This window comes from Sorex araneus, chromosome 2 (assembly GCF_027595985.1).
Source record: "Sorex araneus isolate mSorAra2 chromosome 2, mSorAra2.pri, whole genome shotgun sequence".
Classification (NCBI taxonomy): Eukaryota; Metazoa; Chordata; class Mammalia; order Eulipotyphla; family Soricidae; genus Sorex; species Sorex araneus.
Genome location: NC_073303.1, coordinates 8,205,893 through 8,221,736, shown reverse-complemented (window position 1 = coordinate 8,221,736; position 15,844 = coordinate 8,205,893). Strand labels below are relative to the sequence as shown.

At 44.6% G+C, this 15,844-nt stretch overlaps 1 protein-coding gene across 1 annotated transcript in view; it reads left to right on the top strand.

The window, feature by feature from the left end:
- Nucleotides 1-15,806, top strand: part of LOC129402534 (E3 ubiquitin-protein ligase TRIM38-like) — a 34,594-nt gene extending 18,788 nt beyond the window's left edge. Inside the window, exons 4-6 of the mRNA XM_055129469.1 lie at nucleotides 1,212-1,234; nucleotides 1,336-1,448; nucleotides 15,778-15,806. Coding sequence (XP_054985444.1) covers nucleotides 1,212-1,234; nucleotides 1,336-1,448; nucleotides 15,778-15,806 — 165 coding nt within the window. The remainder of the gene's footprint in view (nucleotides 1-1,211; nucleotides 1,235-1,335; nucleotides 1,449-15,777) is intronic.
- The last annotated feature ends 38 nt before the right edge of the window (nucleotides 15,807-15,844 follow it).

Below are 15,844 nucleotides of genomic sequence, written 5' to 3'. Positions count from 1 at the left end.
CCTTGCCCTGCACAATTCCACCTCACACTGTTGCCTCGAACCTTGAGTTTAGGCACTTGTGCACCACCTCTGAGCAAGGCTTCCTTATTTCTAGCGTAAAGCCTGCTGTGAGTCTGACTGAATCCTTGACGCAGATGTACTGAGGTTGTGGGTATGGGAACAGGAGGGAAGGAACACGGTCTTTGATGCTTTGTAGTCACAGTACACAGGCAGTTGGAGCTGTCTGCACACCACTCAGCCAAAGTGTTGGTGGTGCCCCATCTGCCTGGGGACACAGCTGTACGCTCCACTATAAATATTAGCCTGAGACCCTTTCATGCCCAGATCCATCTCTCCTCTCGGTCTTGTGAAGAAATTGATGCGTAAACATGTGGGAGAAGTTTCTGCACACTGTTTTGTTCCCCCTGGGCCTGACTGTTAAGTCAGCTTCATCTGCTTCCATCCTTGGGCCTCATTTCTTGAGTTCATTAATATTCTGAAGCCTCTCACCCAAAAACATGCACAGAACCATTTACTGGTTGCTGTTATGCACTTCCACTGTGGACCACACATACAATCTTTTGGTCATGTTTTTGGTCTATTAAATTTTGCACCTGTCTGATTCACAAGACACCTTTTCCCTCCATCTTGTCTCATCTGCTGCCTATAGAATTTTCTAGTTTCACCTAGAAAACAGAACTGGAGGTTATATCATAGTTTAGGATTATAGTACAACTGTTCCACCATCATGTGGTACGTGCTATCAACACCTAAGCATCTCAGCCACATAGATTCTGCATGGACTCAGAACTCTGACCCTTTATGAAAAGCAGTGTCCAATGTTGACTCTATCTAAGGAAATCACATCATTGAAAGCAAGCAGTATCCTTGGTATCCTTCTTATCCCTTTGTCAAATGCCTAGGTTGATCCGTTTTCAGAAACCAAAGATCCCCACAGCCTCCTGTAAGGAAGACAGCTGATGGAGAGATTGTTAAGGAGGCAGTAATGTGCATCGCCAAGGGACTCATGTGGGAATCATCCTATTAGAAATCCTTCAAAGTCAACAGATAGGGGCTCAATGGTGCCTCAACAGGAATGAACTTACAATGTACCTGAAACCTTGGTTCCATTCCCACCCTTGGGTTCCCTTACCTTACATCCCTGCCCCACATGCCTTTCTCCATGAAGTTCAGATGCTCCTACACTCACATCTGCTTTTGTTTCTCTACAGGATATAAAAGACACCTTGAGCAGGTGAGTGCCCCATATCATCAGTGTGGGCAGGGAAGGGAATGGGCATAGAGACATGGATGGAAGGAGCCACTGAAGGAATCTCTGGTCTCTGCTTATTCTAGGAACTCAGCTATCAATCTGGAAAAACCAGAGGATATTTCTTTGAAGGTGCATACTGTGTGCAATGTCTCTGCACTTTACTTTAGTGTGAGAAAAGTTTTAAAGTGCTATCAAGGTATGTTGATTTAAGAATCCTTGTTAATATTTTATTTAACTTTCAGTGTAATGGGAGAAATGTAGGTGATTATTATGGAATGTACTGTAAGTGACGTTAAGGACCTTGACCCAGTAACACATTTTAAAATCCCAAAGCTGAGTTTTCTCTTTCTATAATTCTCTTTAATCATTGTTTTCTATGTTTCTATAATCTCTTATAAAAGCCAAAAGTTATGGAAAGGGAAAGATTTTTAAAAATTGAGGACTAATCTAAGGACCAGAGAGGAAGCTCACTGGGCTGAGATCAAGCCTCATGTTCAGAATGTCCAGGTAGTGCCAACACTGAAGGGAAGACAGCCTGGCATCTGGGGGTCTTACCCTGATCAACGCCTGGAATGACCGGGCCCCTGCACCTGCTTGGAGTCCCAGCTCCAAAATTCTGCCTTAGCACTGATGTGCACCTTCATGTGTATGATTTTATTGTTATTGAATTTTACAGAGGTTCATATTATGATTGAAAAACCCTTTTCTTTCTGAATAGATAAAAATTTAAATTTATCTCTCAATGATTTGTCTTTAAGCTCATTTAATCTTAGGGTCAAAAAAAGCAGTGTGTATGGTACGACTTATTTAATTTTTAAAAAAATTATATGTATTCATTTGGGTTTTTTAAAAAATTAATTATGATGTGACATCTGATTGTCCCTTTGGCTTCTCCCTGGCTTTATATTCAGTGATAACTCCTGATAGCGCTCAATAAACCATACGTGGTAGAGGGAATCGAACCCGAGACAGCCCAGTTTGGGGCAAGAATCTTAATCACTATGGTATCTCTCTGGCACTATTTAAGTTTTTGAACTTTCTTCACATTGACACCTTGGATTTTTCCCACTCGTTTAGGTAATATCAACTGAAACCCAACTCATTGGGTAGTCAGACTCATGATAAGAACTGCATGGAGAGAATCTAATTAAGGGATTATAAAGATGAGAAGTAGGGTAGAGAACAAGGAATAGTCCAGCACCCAAGGCAGGAATGGGTAGACAACCATCATGGGCCTGGGCCTCAAGTGGCAGGTAGAGGGCGCTGTGAGGGTGGGAGAGTGTGACAGGGGAGAGGAATGCAGAGCCTGCCAGTCAGCATGGGAGGGCCTTGAGTACTTCACACTGATACTCAGATGCTTTGTGCCCCAGGGCCTTCTCCTCTGCTTCCTGATAGTTGAAATAAGCAGAGAGAGATAGGGAAGAGGGCCCGGGTGACGTGTCCACAGCGGTCAGTCTTTCAGGGAGAGAGCCAGATGGGAAAAGTGGGTAAAGACCAGCAGGGATTTGAGGAACACTGAGAACATCCATCAGAGGAAGCATTCCTGCATAGGCGATTGAAGTTTCTGGGAAATCAGTCCAACTCCTTGTACTTAACTTGGTAACCCAGTGAGTGCTTGACTCGTTCTGAGTGGTTCTTATGGTCCAGGTTTTAGCACCGGCACCCCATATGATCCCCCAAGCACCATCAGAAGAAATTCCTGAGTGCAGAGTCAGAAGTAAGCCTGAGAATTGCCAGAAATGGCCCTAATAAGCAAAACACAAGACTGTCTATTGATACATTTAATTTTGAAAATTGTATTATATAGTCTGGATAACACTTAAGTTTATCGTATATTTTCATATTTTTCCAACTATTATCATGTAGTTTTCCTAAAGATTATCCTAGGTTTATTACAGTTTACTAATTTCTATAGAATACAAGTATTCTAACATAAGAAATTAGAGTAAGCTTTAAAATCCATGGAACTAGCATGTGTTTGCGACATGGGTAAAATCTATGGGACTAGCATGCGTTTGTGACCTGGAAAGATTCTAGGTGTTTAATCACAATCTATGATACTAGTTGTCTTTTTTCCTTTTCTGATACGGAAATTGTAATTGTTAAAGATGAAACAGTCTTATTTCTGCCTTGATATTCCATGATTTCTCAAGAAATGGGCTTTGGAAATGACAGAAAACATAGAGACTCTGGTTAGTTTTATTCCTCAGTTTCATAAGCGAGAGACTAGGATGATGATCTTATTATTCCTAAAACACTTAGGGTTAATACCCAACACCCCCATCCCACCAGGAGTGATCCCTAAAGCACAGAGCCAGGAGTAAGCCCGGAGCACCACTGAGTGTGGACTCCAAATAAAAACAAAACAAAAAAAGCAAGTCTTTTGGCACTGAGGAATAGTACAATGGGTAGAGTGCTTGCCTGGACCCCACCAATCCCCAACATGTCAAAAAGTACACTGCCAGGAATGAGTCCTAGCACAGAGACAGCTCTGAGCACTGCCAGGTATGACCTCTCCTCAAAAAAAAAAAAAAAAGAAAAAAAAAGGGAGGGAGGGAGGGAGGGAGGGAGGGAGGGAGGGAGGGAGGGAGGGAGGGAGGGAAAATTAAAAAATCAAATCAAGCCTTTCATTCTTTTTTTTCGCCAGACAATGTTACTCTGGATCCAGTTACTGCTCATCAAGATTTATGTCTGTATCACAATCCAACAACAGTGACTTCCTTTGGAAGCTTATCGACGGTTGAAACTCCTAGACAATTTAGTGCATTTCCCTGTATCCTGGCCATGAGCACTTCACCTCAGGAAGACATTACTTTGAAGTGGATGTGAGAAAAGGAACCAAGTGGAGTGTAGGAGTTTGTCTGGAAAATGTGCCATGGGACATTGACATTGAACGACAGCCTCAGTCTGGGTTCTGGGTCATCAGAATGGCAAAGGACAAGGGCAACTTAGTCCTTACTTATCCCCCAATCACCCATCCTCTAATGGACCAGCCTCAAATCGTAGGGATTACTCTAGACTGTGACGCTGGGATCATATCCTTCTACAATGCAACTACTGGTTCCCACATCTACACCTTCCCAAAGGCCTCCTTCTCTCATGCTCTCAGACCTTACTTTGAGGTTCATCCATTTTCTTCTTTGTCCCTGATTTCCTCAAATGAGTAAGAAAAAAAAGAGTCTTGTTATAGTTAAACCAGCATAGGAAGTAGTTGGTAAATCCAGGTGTGAACAGAAACTGGGTCTAATTTTCTTCCTGGTTGTTTCCCCAGACCTAGATATTAGCTAGAACATTTGAAGTGAAAAAAAAAAATCCTGCATAAGAGAAAGTAGAGAAAGAGCAAGAGGGAATGCATCTGCCTCAGAGGGGGGAGGAGGGGTGCAACGGGGTGGAGGGAGGGATACTGGAGACATTGGTGGTGGCAAATGCAATAAAATAATGTATATTCAGGCAGCAACACAAAAGATAATTAGTCTGCACTATAGTGGAATAAAGCGAGATATTGCTACTGTATTGCATGTCTTGCATAGCGTGTCTCCTCTCTTCCCTTTCCATGATTTCAGATTTCTTTTTTTGTCTTTTTGGGTCCCACCTGGTGATGCACAGGGGTTACTCCTGGCTCATGCATTCAGGAATTGCTCCTGGAGGTGCTCGGGGGACTATATGGGATGCTGGGAATCAAAGCTGAGTTGGCCACATGCAAGGCAAACACCCTACCCACTGTGCTATTGCTCCAGATGTTACTGGTGCCCGCTCAAGCAAATTGATGAACAATGGGAGTACAGTGCTACAGTGAAGTGCTACATATACAAAACAAATAGGCCTGAACTTATTTGTTTTAAAAATAGCTTTGCTTTCAACTATTTTGAAAAGTAAATAGATTTCTTTTCAGAAGTACAATCTGTAAGGTTTGTTTGACCCAATTGGCCCTGCTCAGGACCAAATAGCGATCAGCTGACGGGATAGCAACATTCCGGGAGTCAGAGATCCCTTGGCCTCAGCATGAAGTCAGGACTGTGGCCCACCTGGCCCCAGATGCACCCAGGTTGCATTCCATGCTTCCTCCCATGGACCCCACAGGTGACAGAAGTCCAGACCATATGCACCAGTCCCACTGGCCTGCTCCCTTTTCCTGCCCAAGACAAGATAAAATCCCACTTAGCCTTTCCTGGGGCACAGCTCTACCCCAGCCTCACCAGGGACTGGTAGGGGCCACCTGGAAGCAAATCCCAGTAAACTACCCTTATTTCTCCACTTTATTCATCTCTGTCCCTGCTGTGCCTTGTGAGGGCACAGGCAACCTCTCACCTTCCATGTCAGACTTCCTTTTTGATCCTGCCTAAATTGACTGCTGAGAGCCACTGGTCAAGTGAGAGAAAGCAGGAACAACTATGACGGAGAATGTCACTAATAGTTCCGTGGGTAGGGCATTAGTAAAGCCAGGACTAATTCCTGAGCGCAGAGCCAGATGTAACCCCAGGTAATTGCAGGTTGTGACCTAAGATGACAAGAGAAGGAAGGAAGGAAGGAAGGAAGGAAGGAAGGAAGGAAGGAAGGAAGGAAGGAAGGAAGGAAGGAAGGAAGGAAGGAAGGAAGGAAGGAAGGAAGGAAGGAAGGAAGGAAGGAAGGAAGGAAGGAAGGAAGGAAGGGAAAGAGAGAAAGAAAGGAAAGAAAGAAAGAAAGAAAGAAAGAAAGAAAGAAAGAAAGAAAGAAAGAAAGAAAGAAAGAAAGAAAGAAAGAAAGAAAGAAAGAAAGAAAGAAAGAAAGAAAGAAAGAAAGAAAGAAAGAAAGAAAGAAAGGAGAAAGAAACAAAGAAAGAAAAGAAAAAGGGAAAGGAGCATCAGGCCAGCCTCTGTTTTAGGGAGGGTTTATATATATGTATAAAATATATATATATTTTTTGCTTTTGGGTCACACCCTGCGATGCACAGGGGTTATTCCTGGCTCTGCACTCAGGAATTACCCCTGGCGGTGCTCAGGGGACCATATGGGATGCTGGGAATTGAACCCAGGTCGCCGTGTGCAAGGCAAACACCCTCCCCACTGTGCTATCTCTCCAGCCCCCTAGGGAGGGTTTATATTGGTGTTAAGGAGGTCTGGTGGAGGGTTGTTTTCTAGCACCAGGTTCATGTAGGCAGTATTTGGTTGTGGGTTCCAGGAATTCAGAGATGAGAAATCCCAGGAGCTACAGAGGAACTGCATATGCAGAGTTCAAAGTGTATTTCTCTGGGACAACAGTTTTGTGTTAGAAACTAATATATTTTAGAGTGCTGAAGTATCTGCCTTAACAAGTTAAAAATTATAGTAAGAATTTCTGTGATGCCCCCAAATCACATGAATAGACAGAACAATTTAAATAAAATATTAATAAATCATTGAATATTATAAAATTCTTTTTGTTTTTGAGGGTATCACCGGGCGATGCTCAGGGGTTACTCCTGCTGTGCACTCAGGAATCACTTCTATGTGCTTGGGGATCATAAGGAATATGGAGGATCTAAAGCACCACAGCAGACCCACAGCCTTTCCCCAAAGCACAGAGTGGTGGCTCCCAGCTGACAGCACTCCCTCTGGCCATTAGTGGTTCCCCTGCTGTCCTGAGCACTGAGTCCTGCAGAGGGACAGCGAGGAGGAAGGAGACAGAGCAGAGACAGTAGGAGGGGCTGGGGTGGGCTGTGCCTGATGCCCAGGAGCCCTGTCCTGGGCACACCCGTTTCCCCACATCCTCCTGGGCTGCTTCAAACACTCAGGGACCTAGAAGAGCCAAGACAAGCTGACCAGGAAGACTCCTGGGTTCCCCTGGGCCTTCGTGGCAAAAGTGCCAAGGTCTGAAGTCGGAGTCTGGGAGCTGAGCTGTGGCTCCTGCTTAGCCTCGGCCTGAGGACACAGAACAGTTTCCCGGTTATGACTTGTCCCTCTTACTGCTCAAGGGGGTCTTCAAGTACCTGCCCCCTAACCTGAGGGCAAGGTCAGCAGGAAACACACTGGCAACTTCTCTCATTTCTTTCCCCAGCTGTACAGGGCTCCGCCCCCCCACAGTGGTTTCGTTTCTGGGTTTAATCCAGTGGGAGTGAACTTCCTTGTCAGGCCTGAGAGAATCTCAGCTACGGAGACATCAGGGAACAAGCTTGTGCTGTCTGCTGTGTGGAGAAGGTACTGAAAGTCCAGGGCGGACTCTGCTCTGTGAGTGTGTGTGTGTGTGTGTGTGTGTGTGTGTGTGTGTGTGTGTGTGTGTGTGTGTGTGTGTGTGTAAAACATCTGGGCAGCGACTGGACTTTGCTTTCTTGTTCTTTCAGGAGACTCCATGTCTCCTCAAGCAGGTGGGGATGTGAGGCCAATGAAGGTGTTCACTCTGGGGGCTCAGAGGAGGAGAGGGGCTTCTACAGGCCACAGTGCCCCTTAGGCCTTTGATGAAAGTTCCTACAGGAGACCCTCCTGTCTGCAAGGGAAGAGTCCTGTGATGAGAGAGAAATTGCCTTTCTAGTAACTTCGGTTGAATCCCAGTTTTTCATCTCAGCACTGTCTGTTGAAGGGAACGTTTGCTTTATCCTTCCTCTACTCCCCTCCCCACCAACTCTCTGCACTGGGATTGGGGCACATGCCCAGCTTCCAAAAGCTGCTGCAGCTGTTGTGGCGGGACAGAGTCCTGCTCCTGAACTCGCTTTCCTGTCTCTGCCTGTAAGATCCTCCCTCGTGAACACTAGGGAGGACCGTAGACCAGGCCTTTCCCATTGCTTCACCCCTTACTACTTCCTAGAACAGCTAACATGCTGACTTCCGGTCACCCTGAACCTCTTTCAAAGAACAAGTCAGTGCGTGTTCCCCTGGAGATCTCTCCGGCCCGCGGAGAGACAACAGTGGAAAGCGCTCCTAATTGGGTGGATTCTGTGAGGGGCCCGACCTGAAATAAGACTAGTGAGGTTAGTAAACAGGGGGCCCAAGACGACACATGCCGATCAAGGGCAACTTTATTAACAGCCATGTGGTTTTATACTTTTCTTAGCAGGGGGTTGGTACATAAGTTGTCAATCATCAGGGAAGTGTCTTCTCAGACCAAATAAGGAAAGGTTCGGGGCGTACTTTGGTGGGCTTACAACATTCTCCAAGAGTAGGTTGAGAAATAGTGGGGAGAGGAAGACAAGGGTTTATCTGGCAGGGGCATCTGTCAGGAGGAATGCACAAGGCTTTTAGTGTAGAGGAAGGCACTTTACTTTACAGGCTTTTTGGGGTCTCTTAGTTAACTGCTCTGGGCTACTTTTACTTCTTGAGTTTGGCTATTTCCTTTGTCACAAGGGCACCTTTGCCTCAGGTCATGCATAGCTGGTAATGGAATTTTCCGGTTTGTCCAGGGTAAAGGTTTCGGGGTTCTCTTTTGTTCAGGATCCTGAGCAGTCCCCAACAAGTCAGCCTGCAAAAGCCATAGTCACTTCCTGATTCTCAGGACTCTGCTTGCAGGACTACCTCTGCAGCTCTTTGAATTCTTGTCCCTTCGGGTCAGGCAGTATGACTGGAAAGGACACACTGTCCCTTGGTTGCTTTGTTAACTGGTTCCTTCTGGTGGGAGCTCAGGTAACCACCTCTGTCATCTACATAAACAACATCAAAAGTGTCTTTGTCCTGGGCCACAGTCCCACAGTTACGTGGGGATCCCCTGGTGTGTTTAGGGCTGATCATCATCTCCCTGGCTGGCCCAAGATGAATGAAGGAATGGGGGTCACAGGCTGGTTGGTAACCACGGCCATTTATTCAAGTCTCACTGTGTTAATTATACAGAAATCATAAAGGGTTGGGAGGTAGCAAGTATAGATAGTGTGATTGAACGTCATCATAAACAATGAACAGATGGAAAGCCCTTCCTTCAGGGGAAGTTCTTCTAGGAGATTCAACCAAGGACAGGATCTCATCTAGGGGCTCCAGCACTCTAACTCTAGATTCCTACTAGGAGATCCACCCAAGGGTGGAATTCCATCTTAGAGTGTATTGCTTTCTCCTCTTCTTTACTAGCAATTAATTGAAAAAAATCATAGTAAATATACTTTTTTATATAATGTAAGAGCACTGATATTTATTCAGCCATTGATTAAGCTGATTGAATTGGGCATAAACTCCACATTACTTTTTTTAAAATTTTTTAATTCTATAAGTTAGTTCACAATGTTCGATTATATTCAAAATTCAAACACCAATCACACCACCATTGCACCTTCCCACCACCAAATTTAGGACGCTTCCATTCCAAAGCCCAATCCCTGTCCCAAAGTGCAACTGAAATAATATATTTTGTATCGTCTGTGATGAAGAACTGCTGAACATGCTTACCAAAAAGTGTCATGTAGGAAACAGTGTGTAAATTGTTCTATTTTGGCAGCAGCCATTATCACATTCTATAAGATATCACTAACATGTTGTTAAAGTTTGGGTGATGTGAGCTTTGGTATAATATCTGGGAATATGCATATATGCATATATGTATTTCTCTCTATGATTTGTTGCCTACTAGCTAAACCCCATCAAATATGGTGTGGTAATTATGGAGAATGGGTGGAGAGTGTTTAATGATATGTCACGTGGCCACGCAAACCAGGAGTATTTACTCATATGTGAAGCTCGGCCAAAGTGCATTTGGCAGTGGTTAGGTTGTGGAGGATTTTGGCTGCCGGAGCTAGGTCCCTTGGGGCAGGGAGGGCTTTCACCTGCCCCCCTCTAGGGTGCCCCATGTAAAACAGCCTGGTGCAGAATTTGGTGGCATGGGTATGGGGGTGTCATGTTGTGCATCCTTTCAGGAGAAGCAGCCGTGTGATCTGGACAGTGGCCGATGACAAGATTACTTGGCACCAGCAGGATGTAGCTTATGGGTATGACCCCTGGGTCGCCGGAGACTGGGGAAAGAAGGCAGAGGATCTCTGCTCCTGGTCCCATTGAGCCCAGAGTCCAAGGTCACAAATTTCCACATTACCTGGGTTCCACAGGACTTCACTCATGGGTGAAGCTCGGCCTGAGTGCATGGGAAGCAGCCTTAAGAATGGCAGTGGTTGAGTTGTGGAGGTTTTTGGCTGCCATAACTGGATCCCTTGGGATGGGGAGGGCTCTCACCCGCCCCTCTCTCGGGCGCCCTGGTGAAGAAAGCCTGGCATGGGGTCAGGACATTCTCCCATGCTCTCTTTTGGGAGCTTCAGTTTATAGTCTCTGGGTCTTAGCCTTTGATAAGATTACATGGCGCCTGGTGCAGTTTGTGGGTGTGACTGCCTAGCTACTGGAAAACTGGGGAGCAGGGGGAGGAGGCCCAGTCCCTATCCAAGCAGGCCTGGAGCTCTCAGTCACGGGTTCCCTCCTACCTCTGGCCTACAGGCCCTAACCGCATCTTTTGATCTCTTTTGAGATTTATGGATCTCTGAAATAAGGCCAATATATAAGCTTATATAGCTGAGCCGAAAGTGTTTCGTGGGTGTGTCTCCCACATACCTAACTTTTGGCCCTTTAATTTCTTGGTAAACTTGGCCTCAAGTTGTTTGGATCTGGCCAAAGGCACAGCAGCAATTTTGGGGTATCTGGAAGCCAAAAGGCACCATCAGGCTGGTGATGCACTCACATAAATATACTTCTTATTAATTTTTCTAGCCATTTTGTATGAACAGTTAGAGATATATTAAGGGTGGCCCTTCCTGGGGACATCACGTGATATCCCAAACTACAATCCTCAGGCCTTAGTTTTTCCTAAGCCCAACAGTGTCCTTATTCAGTTACTTCTTTTAGAGTCATGTCAGAGTTTGTTCCATAACTGTGATCTGAACTTATGCCCTTAGCTTATTACATTTTTTATGGATCTTAAGCCAAGGTAGCTTACAGCTTACCCTGGGTTCATCCAAGTCCCTCCGCGTGACCCCTTTGTGGGGTGTTAGGAGATAAGGGCAACTGAGGCTTAAGTCAAGTAAGTATGATGGATGCCCAGAAGTAAATATTATTTGGAGTCAATTAACTCCCATGTTACAAAAGCAGAGCATTAACTCTTTTCCTATGTCTATACAAAAAGGACATTGCAGTAAAATAAACTATCTACACCTTCCCAAAAGCCTCCTTTTCTCATGCTCTTAGACCTTATGTTGAGGCTTACCCATTTTTTTCTTTGTCCCGTAGTGCCTCAAAAAGTAAGATAAAAGAAAAGTCTCCTTCTAGTTAAAGCAGCATAGGAAGTACTTGATAAATCAAAAAAATTGGACCTTCTTCCTGGCTATTTCCCCACACCTGTGATATTACTTCAAACATTTATAATGCATAAAACTGCATTCAAGTAATGTATATTCAGGCAGTAACACAAAACACAATGAGTGTTCACTATAGTGGAATAAAGCAAGATATAGTGATTGCATCACATGTTTTGCATAGAGTGTTGCCTCTCCTGCCCTCTCCATGATTTCAGATCTTTAATTTCCTAGACAACCTGACAGACCAGTGAGCAGGGTGACAGGAGCTCAGGAGGTTCAGATTCTCTCTGCTTGTTTGGTACCATATGAACTGACTGGGAGGGAGTAAGGAAAGCTGCAATTATACCAGCAAAAGCATAAAAAGGGCGATAACTCTTGTGACCATTGGCATGTTGGTGAATAATCTGAGCTGCAGCCCTGAATGAGAGAGTAAGTGCAGACAGTGACCAACCTCAAGGGTCCTGCCCTGTGAAGGGTGAGGGAAACGTCACGATTGACTTAGGACTTTACAATCAACAGAAGTAAAGTCCTTCTCTCAGGGGAATCTTCTTCTAGGACAAACTCTCACTCGGCAGGACAACACACAAAAGTAGAATTCCATCTATAGGTGGGTTTCTCCTTTCCTTAGTCCAACAAACATATAAACATTCATAATATTAGTCATTTTGTATGGATACAGTAAGGGATACATTAAGCTTATAGGATGGCTTTCCTGGGGGCATCTCTCTATAGATCTCAGACTACAGTGCTCAGGCCAGATTAGTCTTTCCTAATCCTAGTAGGGTCCTAATTTAGTCATTACTTTTTGGATCATGACAGAATTTGCCATGACCATTATCTTACCTTGTAGTTAAGCATTAAGCTCACAGCTTGCCCTTAGTCTGTCCAATCCCTTTTAGGGACCCTGCTTTTGGGGTGCTAGGAACTTAGGGCAACTGAGGCTTAAGTCGAAAAAGCAGATGCCCAGGAGAGAATATTATTCATAGTCAAATAATTGCCAATTTACAAAAGCATAATATTAACTGTCTTCCTCTGTTTGTACAAAAAGGACATTGCTTTACAATAAACTATGCAAAAGGACATAAGAGAAGGAGAAAAGCAATATTTCACTTATTAATACAAGTCAAGTGTCCTTAGAAGGATCTGACCTTACAAATTAACAGAGTCTGATTAGGGGGGAAGGGTGATAGACCAATTGGGGAAGCACAGCACAAAGAAAGAGGTTACAGATAAGCAAAGAAATGGGAGTGACTTGGGAGCACTGTGATGGGTGTAATCCGATAAACCTAAGCTCCCTCTGGCAAGGGAGAAAAGACAAACCAATATTATCCTACAGTTTCGATGGTACTGGTACATTCTGGTGGGAGATCAGGTGACCATGTCTGTCATCTACATAAAGATCATCAAAAGTGTCATTGTTCCTGGTTACCGTGTGCAGTGATCTGCGGGTCCCCTGGTGTGGTACATTATGGGGCCGATCACTGTCTCCTGGGCCAGTCTAATACTGATGAAGGAGCAAAGGCCACAGGCTGGTTGGTAATCATGGCTGTTTATTCCATTGTCACTGTGCTAATTATAGAGAAATTATGAAAGGTTCGGGGGTAGCAATTACACATAGGTGTGGTTGAACATCATCATAAACAATGGAAAGATGGAAAGCCCTTCCTTCAGAGGACGTTCTTCTAGGAGATTCGAGGGACTCCAGCACTCTAGATTCCTACTAAGAGATGACTCTAAGGGCAGAATTCCATCAAAGGGTGAACTATTCTCTCCTTTACTTTGCTAGCAATCCGCTGGAACAATCATATTAAATTTACTTTCATAACATTTCTGGTCAAAACAGTGAGAAATATATTAAGCTTAAAAAGTGGCTTTTCCTCTGGACATCTTGTTATATATCCTCAGGCCACACTAGTTTTTCCTAAACCCAACAGGGTCCTTATTCAGTTACTTCTTTGGGGGTCTTATCAGAGTTTATTCCATGATCATGCACTAGACTTTTTATGATGCTTAGCCATTACCTTCAAAGGCTTTCCCTAAGAACCAGGGTAGATTATGGCTTACCCTGGGTCCATTCAAGTCCCTCCCCTTTGTAGGATGTTGGGAACTAAGGTCCAAGGCTTAAGTCAAGTATATATAACAGATGTCCAAGAGTAAATATTATTGGGAATCCATTGAATTGCATATTACAAAAGCATAGCATTAACTGTTTTGCTGTGTCTATACAAAAAGGACATTGCACTGAAATAAACTATGCAAAGGATATAAGAGATATAATATTTTACTTACAGGTACAAAATCCAAAGCCCTCAGAAGGTTTGATCTACAGGTTACAGGGTCTGCTGTAGAGACATTGGTGATGAACAGTTAGGGGAAGAGGAGCACAAAGGAGAGGTCAAAGATAAACACAGAGGATTGGGAGTGCCCCAATGAGCATGGCGGTGCCCCAGGAGCACTGTGGTGGGTGTAACTCAATAGACCTAAACTCCCTGCACGAGGAGAAAGGACAAACCAATGTTACTTCTTAAAATGCTTAGGACTATAATCCAACAAAAAGGACGGTGATTTTCCAACCACTGACCTTTCTAGGGAAAGCATGGAACCCAGTAGGATAAATCCTGCTAGGGAGAGGCTTGAACAGATTTAAGGGAAGCTTTAGCACAGACAACTTGGCAAGAGCGCCCTGCCAGCAGGAACGAGCATCCCCATAGTCTTAAAGTTATTGCTTATCTCCCACATGTCCCCATGCCCACAGCTGCACTTACAGTTTAGCCTTTGTTCCACCTACTAACTCATGAATGGTGTATGTGATGAGAGGGAGGAGGGAAATGGAGCCTGGGCCTAATAAAAAGACCAACGAGCCCTTTGCTTGGGACTGTCAAGCCTAGCTTGCTGCCGGGAGAAGCCACTAGGTCTGTCTCATTTTTTGGAACTAAGCTGCTGGATAGAGGTCAAAGTACCAATCCAATTAACTCTATTCTGGCAATCTACCACCCCTGCCAATGGGCAATGTCCAGGGTCAGTGCACTCCGCTCCTGAGCTGTCCTGGTTCTGACTCTGCTGTTCCTGTGCTAAATCCTGTGTCCTGCTAGGGACAATGAGGAGGAAGGAGGCAGCAGAGACAGAGATTGAGTGATGGTGTGAGCCTATGTTCTCATGCCCACGAACCCTGCTACTCTCTCACCATTTCCCCATATTTTCCTGTGGAAAACTAGTACCTGGAGTAGTTAGGAGAGGGTGACCCAGGAAGGCTTACGGGTTCCCACAGTCTTGGTAGCAAAGGTAAAAACATCTGAAGTTAGTAAGTGTCTGAGCTGACTGACCCATACAGGCTTCCTGATTTGATTTTGTGCTGGGTACACAAAACAGCTTCCTGGGAAATTCCTGTTCCTTCTTTTTAGCAGTTAAAGATGATATTATCCTACCTTGTCCCTCTACCTAGAACAAACTCAGGACAAAATATCAGCAACCTTTACTCTCAATTCTCACATTTCCTCCCTGATAGGACAGGGCCCCACCCCACAGTAGTTTCACTTGGGAGTTTAGTTCAGTCAGAGTGACTTCCTTTACTGAGGACTCAGGTAGCTTCAGCTACCTGGAGGCTGTCAGGAATAAGGACTGTCTGCTGTGTGAATAAGGTAGTGAAATACTGGATCATTGTCTACAGGAGTGTAAGAAGCATGCATGTGGGAATGCGGGGGGGGGGGGGAGTGCGTGTGTGTGTGTGTGTGTGTTGTGTGTGTGTGTGAGAGAGAGAGAGAGAGAGAGAGAGAGAGAGAGAGAGAGTCAGAATTTGTGTGGAATTGTATGACTTTGTGAAGTGTAAATGAGTTTGTAGGGTCTGTGAGTTATTGAGGGGGGGAAAATGTGAGTGTGTATGTGAAAGTTTGTGGGGGGGTGTCTGTATTTCTGCATATTTCATTGTTGGGAGATCTACAAAGTTAAGTTTTCTGGATTTTGCTTTCTTAGTCTTCCCTCTCTCTGTTTTCTCTCTCACCAGACTCCAAACCCTATCTCAGCAGTTCCAGTGTCTGAGGTGAGTAAGGCCCAGAAGGGCAGTGTGAGGGACTCAGACACAGGTCAAAGGGGAGTAAATGATGCTGGAAGACATTCTCTATGTCTCTAAAGAAGTAATTCTCATAAGTAAACGGAAATGTCTGGGCAGTAACTTTAGTTCCAAAGGCAGCATTAGTTGTTGGGATTAACTCATCAGTCTCAGGTCACAGAAGCATTTGTTTCTACCTCACGCTGCCTCTACTCCTCACAGCGACATGAAATAAATCTTCTCAATCCTAAATCATATCTCGCTCACACGGATTTCAGGTCCAGAGAAGGCACAGAAACTCAAGTGAGGTGCATTTCTGACACACTGGAAAATTCTGGTTGCTTC